This window comes from Capra hircus, chromosome 20, assembly GCF_001704415.2.
Source record: "Capra hircus breed San Clemente chromosome 20, ASM170441v1, whole genome shotgun sequence".
Lineage (NCBI taxonomy): Eukaryota > Metazoa > Chordata > Mammalia > Artiodactyla > Bovidae > Capra > Capra hircus.
This window is the reverse complement of record NC_030827.1, coordinates 6,511,096-6,518,247: the sequence shown is the minus strand read 5'-3', so window position 1 is coordinate 6,518,247 and position 7,152 is coordinate 6,511,096. Positions and strand designations below refer to the sequence as shown.

The window sequence follows — 7,152 nt, the reverse complement described above, 5'->3', positions numbered from 1 at the left end:
CAGTCTCCGCACTACTGTTTTCCGCTCCCTTCCGACTTGTTCCCAGGGTCACCGGAGCCCCTTATCCTAAAACTGCCCTCGGAAAGGTATCTTCAATGGCCACTTGATTTCTTTGTGCAACAGAAAGCAGAGTTTGATTCTTCCCCGCTTCCTCTACCCATTACCAATTTATTTTCACGGTGATGCCTCAAAACCCAAGCCTGACCCCCGTTTCGTAGCCAGTGGAAAGGCAGACTGCAAAGCAAAGGGTACTTGAATGGACTACCTTCCCCCTACAAACCGAAAAGAGCATTTGTTCGAGATCGATCTCCTTGGAAGGGAGATAGGAATGGTAAACGGAATGTGATTTGACACAGTCCTGAAAGGGCAACAGGCATCCATCTATCCTGCACCCCACCCCCCAACTGAATGCATCCAGTTACCATCTCCATTTGCAAAGAACTATATAGGTCCGTTCCCTCAGCTTGCTTTGTTTAGCTGAGAGATTTCAAGTTCAAGATTTTTCCCTTGAAAACCCCCCCAGATTCTGGCATATCCCTGGGCCCTGCCACTTCTAAGCTCATCTTTCACTGATTTGAAAAACTAATAGCAATTTTCCGTGAGTAACACAAGCTGCCAAAGGAAGCAGTTCAAAGTCTTTTGCTGTTTTCAATGGACTTCCCTACCCCGGGCTGAATCTGGCCACAGCTCTTGATTGATTCACATTAAAATCATCATAAAAATCACCAGGCCCCCTCCCCCATCTGGGTGGTATTTCTGGGTTAAGTCCAGCTAAAGAACACAGAGCGCCTCTTAAAAATAATTGTGACTTTGGACAGACTTTACTGCAATAAAACAAATGTTTAATTTAATTCAGAATAAGAGATAAGAAATAACTCTTCAATAAAATATATAAAATTATACAAGGCACCCTTTCAAAGGGATAAAAGTATACTTGGGGCAGGGAGGGGGTGCTGGATAGAAAGATTAAATACCAAGGAGCTATATGGGCTGTCAGACAACACCATTTTTTACCAAGTCAAAACATGGCTTTACCCTCTGCCCCCAACATGTTAAAAAGTATATAAATTTTTCTAATAAGTTTAGCACATACAATAGGTACACACAGAGAAAGCATGATTTTCTTCTTTTTGGATCTATTCATTGTTCAAGAATATTTAGCATATAGACAATGGTTACAAGATACTCATTTCTTTTTTTTTAAGCAGAGAATAAACTACACCCCTCCCCCAAATTGCCTTTGCAATGCGTGAGGACTGACATACCTAGTGGTTCACAGAAACCATCAATTCCTCCCAACATGCTTAAACTTTTCACTCCCCAATTATCTGAAATGAAGTTAAGCAACAGCCTTGAGAGGAATTAGGAAGGACCTCCATTTTCCACCTTACCCGGGAGGACTCTCAGGAGTCTAATCTTTTATTGATCTTACAAAAACTTTTAATAATGTGTAATAAACAAGGTGGAGAGGGGGGAAAAATATAGGGCCAAATAGGGTCATGTCTAGTGAATTTTCAATCTGTGTGAGTTTTTAATGCACATGAAAAATGCAAAAACATGGTGTGTCCCTTTTCTCCATATCTACTCCTTATGCAAGTAATGTCTAACGTTTGTTTTCCATAAGCTAAAGTCAGTTATTCCATCCAAATCACCAGATTTCAGCAATTTTAGCAAAAAATTTGTCTCCCCCATAAGAAAAAAAACAACAGGTAGACTTAAGCAGTCTCTTTTAGGAAGGTGAAATATAGAGAAAAAAGATATATATATATATATAAATTTTGCCTTTCAAAATAATTTGATTTTTATGTCTGCTGTATAAAAATGTATTATATTTTATTATATATATATTTATATATAAAAACCGTCAGAGCCAATCTTTATGAAAGGGGGGGTGCATCTGGCAGATTAACCAAGAAAACAGGGCTTGGGTGTCTCCAGTCAAAAGAAGCAATTCGAACTATGTCTGTGGCCCTGTAGACCTAGCCACTGAGGCTGAGGGTGGTGCATGCAAGGTTTGCAGAGCGGGACTGTCTTCTTGGAGAGGGAGGGGGGAGGCTTTTAAACAAACATCCGTCCCGGAGTCTATTGAGCTGGTCTTCCTTAGGATAGGTGGTACATGCCATATCCCACTGGCGTCGCATAGAGTCCGACAGGCGGGATGGGGAGCACAGGTCTATGGAAAGGGTAAGATGCACCGTATAGAGATGCTGCTTGCAGGGGAGAGTTGATGGGGAAAGGGAGGCTGAAGCCGGAGGGCAGCATAGGTTTTGCAGCCATTTTCAGCTTTTCCAGTTCTGCCTCCTGCAGTCTTTTCGCCTTGGCTCTTCGGTTCTGGAACCAGATTTTGACCTGGGTCTCTGTGAGGTTCAGAGAGCTGGAGAACTCTGCCCGCTCTGCGATGGAGAGGTACTGTTTCTGGCGGAACTTGCGCTCCAGAGCGAGGAGCTGGGACGTGGTAAAGGGTGTGCGCGGCTTCCGATTGGTCTTGTGTTTCCGCAGGGTGCAGGTGGTGGGGCTCATGTGTCCTAGGGAACAGAAATGGAGAGTTAGCAAAAGAAAGTGGCTTTGTCACCAGGTATGTCCAAGTGGGCGGGAGGGAAGGGCTCCTTTTCATCGTTCAAAAAGGAATCTCAGTGAAAACCATGTAAGGTTGATGTGTTTTTTGGTGGTGGGGGGTCGAGAAGGACCAAACTTAAATGAATTTGCTGTTTTGCTTTAAAAAATTGTATCTTTTTACAAAAAGTTGGGCAGTTAAATGGTGTCACAGAATTTTCTATATGGCAAACAAACAGCATTAGAGATCATGAAACAGGAACACATCCCTGATATGCCAATAGAGCTCAGGGTTCTCTGAAAAACAAAACCCCATCTCTTCCTGATAACTCATCTTAAGGTGGTGGTGGGGGGAGTGGTTTCATGATAATCCTCACATCCCTAGGATGCTGAAATAAATATGAGAAGGAAAACAAATAGGATCTTATAAACGGAGTTGGTCCCCTCTCTGTACCAGGAAATGTTGGGATTGCATCAGCATATTTATGAAGGATAATTGTGCTGATAAGGTCTGTGGTAAATTAATAGCATCTTTGGATTGGGGAGCAGCATCATGCAATAAACAGCCACAGAGCTGTCATTCCCTCCAGTCTACAGATTATAAAACCTGAACATCATTTCACAGATCTGGATGTGGGATAACTTTCTTGGCTGGGTGCTTCTGTAATATAAACTTTACAGAAGGAGGGAAAAATTAGCTTGCCCATAAATGTAAATGTCAGGGGAAATCATGCTGCCTCCTGAATTGAGAGCATGTGATGACATCTTAGTCATCTCTCCTACCCATTCTTATGGTTTGGAGCAAACGTGTAAATGATTAGCTTGTTGCTGGAATTCAGAAAGAAAGAATAACAAGCAAAATAAAGGTATGCCAACAATGGCATCCAGACTCTACATTTAAAATGGATTCAATTATAGGAAGTCACAGGACTGAGCATCCTTGTGATTCCATAGAATCAACTAACTTTGGGCTTTTCCTTAAATTGAATGGGGCCAGGGCGGGGGGAGCTAAGGGACAGATGCTGAAGAGTTCATTTTCTGCATCTGGCTTTTATGAGCTATGCTAATTTCCCAAATGCAGTCACAGTAGTAAGTACTCCAAAGGGAGAATGTCGCATTTCTTGTTTAGTTACTTTGGTGGCCCAAGAAAGTTTATACTTCATAGTTGAGGGTGACACAGCACAAGTGCCAACCCAGCCTCCCTTTCCAACAAGAAATGGGTTTGTCCTAATGTGACATTATTAACCATCACTTTAAGTGATTAAAAAGAAAGGTAGTGGGTTCTGCACTCAATCAAAAACCAGAAGTCTGGGCAACGGATGGAATAGCAACCACCACAGGCGTGCAGACTTTTGCATATGCTAATCCCTAAGTAAGCCAGAGAGCTAGGGGTGCCTACTTCTTACTTTGCAAATAAAATAACAACAGAGACTCAGATCTGTGAAATTCTCACCCTTCAAAGACTTGACCGGGCTGCTGGGGAGAACCCAGTGGTCACAGCACAGACACCAAGCTTCTAGAGTCTACACTTGCCCCTGTTGAAAGGAACTCTGTGCCTGGGCACAGTCATTCCGCTGATCCTAGGGGCTGCATTTGAATTATGAAGTCCAGGAGATGGGTATCTTGCAGTATTTCAAAGCTATAAGGCTATGAGGCTTCCTACCCAGCATACCACTCCTCACCCTCCCATCCCCACTCCATTTTAAACCTGAGGAAGGATGAGATTATACAAAGCAAAACAGCATCGGTCCTACTGCCTATGAATAACAAAACCCGGCCTGGGTAAGTGGCTCCCTCCTGCCCCAGGCTCTGTCCCTAGGCTCCCGGAACCCACTGCTTTCTACCACAGGGCTCCCGAGGCCATCTCCAGGCCTAAACCACGACTGACCTACTTTTTGTTTTAAAGTTAAAACAAACTTTAAAGCTAAAGTTTAAAGTTTATTTTAAAGTTAAATCCTTTCTCATAATCTCCGATTTTTCTCATGAGAAGGCCACATCCAGGGCTGCCTTACCTTGGGCCCTGGCAGACATATTTACAGAACCCCAACAACCTAAGTAAGTGGAAATCTCTGACCTCTGGACACTACTCCCTGTAAGGTCTGAATCATTGATGTGAGGCTGGGAATTGACACAGGCCTATGAATACACAGACACTCAATATTTGTCAAAACAAATTAAGTTCTTTAAAGTTTCTGAGCCTCTATTTCACCATCAGTAAAATGGGTAACTAATACTGATCCTGCAGTTCAGAGTACCAAATTTTAGAACGCCCAGAGTCGTGGGCTGCCACCAGATAGGGGATCATTAAATGTCCCCAAGCCTTTCTTGTCAAGCTCAAACTCGATGTGTGCAGATTCCTCTGAACTCTGCTGAAATGTCCTCATCTGTTACTGGGAGGCTGGCTTCAGCCACACAGAGATCAGATAAGATAATATGGTGAAAAGTGCTATAAAGCACTGTGCAAACTTGAGTTTAAATTCTTTGAGTCCTTAATCTCCACGCCCTTTGAATCTTTTGGAGTTTCTAACAGGGTGGAGAAAGATGCCAAAGGGGACCGCCACTGCTGTCTGGTTATATGGCCTTGTTCTGTTCACAAAATACTTTGTTTCTGAGTTTTCTCAGCTGATGGAAATAGAGTAAAATGTGATGCTCCCAGCTTTGGAAAAAAAAAAATCCCTCCGCAGGCCCCTTCTCTCTGGCTTTTCCTAGAGGTACAGTGTGGGCAGAGCAATCTTAAAGGTCAGGAGATATAACTAAAAGGAGCTATAAGAAATGAATGGTTTGTCCAAATTGCAAAAAATACCCAAGGCCCCAAAATAGATGTAAATGCTGGAAGAGAAATCAGCTCTCTTGGGCCTCTCTGTTCTTCCTTATTGGCAGGAAGCGGGGTGCAGGTGTTTCAGCCTCTCCTTGGTCTCTCTGGGTAGAAGGATCAAAGGCGGCCAGGGCTAGGACACCAGGGCCCCTTGCCCAATTCTGCCACTGTTGGTGACCTGGCCCAGGCAAGTTCAATCCTCAAAGTCTGGGTGTCTGAAAACTGAGATAACCACAGGTCCCGGGCTTCTCCCCGCACTTCGAGGTTCCAGCGATGACCGGGATCTGGTGAACTAGTAAGTATCACTTGGTAAACTCAAGCGCTGCTGGAATGCTGTTAATTATTACTCTGAGCCAAGCGGAGCCCCACGCCGCTGACCGCAGCCCGCTCCCAGCGAAGCGACGTGCCGGCCGTCGGGAGATACTTCCTCGCCGCATAGGTCTCTGCCGCCATCCCTCCGAGGGATCGTGCTTCGATTCCCCAGGGACCATCGGAAGATGATCACTGCTACCCCAAAGTCCGATTAGATTTTAACGAGCTCATCTTTAAAATGAGGGCACACCTCGCAGGGTTGTGAACTTTGAAAAACAGTAAGGCACTCCGCTTCTGCCTGGCATATATTCGGGTGCACATTAAACGAGAATCCTTCTTCACTCCCTAGACAGAAACCTCGATGGACAGTGAGAAAAAGCGAAGTGGCCTGAGCGCAGGGCTGTGGGCTAGAGAAAACGACAACCGAGCGACCCCAGCCAACGCAGCTGGGTTCGCCCTTCAAAGACCAGGGAGTTGGCAATCGTATAGAACACTTTGTGTAGCCGGGGGATCCCGAACACGCGCTGCGCGGCTATCACCCAGAAGGTGTCTTGGATGCCGCTGGACTCTGGGGATATTAAGGGGCCAAGACCTTGCAATGTTTGCTTTAGGGGGCGCATAGTACAGAGGGGCCTCCGTACCATAGCTTGGAATACTGGCCCCTAGTTCCCTCCGGTACCCCGCGCACCCCACCTACTCCTGGTCCCGGCTCCCGCAGGCACTCACTTGGCGGCGGCGAGTATCTGCCCGGTTCCTGCATCCACGCCGCTCCGTCTTCTGAATTTTCCGACTTGACCGAGGCGGTCTCAAAGGGTTTGACCAGCGGCCCGGGGCTGTGAGCTTCCCGGACGCCGTGGCCAGGCAGCAGAAGCGGCCGCAGGGTGGCCCCGGCGGAGGCGCTTTCGGCTGGCCGCGGGGACGTCTCCTTGGGCGGCTTCTTGTCCGACATGAGCGCCTCCACACTGAAGGGCAGGCTGGAGACCTTGACGCGGCGTTCCTCCGCTGCCCCTTCGGCGCCCCCAGGCCCCGGGCCCGGTCCGGCCACCATCGCTGGGCCCTCCTCATCAGACGAAAACAGGTCATTGCCTTTGGACGGAGAAGCCATGACTTCTCTGCCCTACGTAGCTCCGGGCGCGCGACTCCGCTGGCAACCCGGCAGCTGCGACTCAAACTTTTTTGGGGGGGAGACAGGAGGGGCGCGCCTGGAGCCGTGCCTTTCCTCCAAGGGGAAGTGAGAGACTGGGCTCAGCCAATCCGCGCTCGCCCTGGCGCTGACGCCACGGATGCTAGCCTCCGATTGGTTCTTCCGGAAGAGGCTGGGACTTTTTTTTTTTTTTTCTGTTTGAAATAAATTAGGAGTTAATTACAGGAGCAGTCAGCAGAGTTGTTATTAGGCGATCCCTCAAGGGTTATAATCACGCCAAAACTGAAAAGTCTAAGGCGTAATTAAGGCCGATTATTTAAAGAGGAAG

The 7,152-nt window shown here is 46.7% G+C and overlaps 1 protein-coding gene across 1 annotated transcript; it reads right to left on the bottom strand.

Moving 5' to 3' along the window:
- MSX2 (msh homeobox 2) lies at nucleotides 821–6,902 on the bottom strand. The gene is made up of 2 exons (XM_018065780.1): nucleotides 6,407–6,902; nucleotides 821–2,525 (listed from the first exon to the last, which is right to left on the bottom strand). Exons 1-2 carry the CDS (start codon nucleotides 6,783–6,785, stop codon nucleotides 2,101–2,103), a joined length of 804 nt encoding a protein of 267 aa, XP_017921269.1. The 5' UTR covers nucleotides 6,786–6,902; the 3' UTR covers nucleotides 821–2,100.

Bases quoted from the DNA above. Each gene is read 5' to 3' on its own strand.
- MSX2 (XM_018065780.1), bottom strand. From the start codon at position 6,785: ATGGCTTCTCCGTCCAAAGGCAATGACCTGTTTTCGTCTGATGAGGAG. The intron at 2,526-6,406 runs GTGAGTGCCTGC...TCTGTTCCCTAG, and splicing joins CAGATACTCGCCGCCGCCAA to GACACATGAGCCCCACCACC.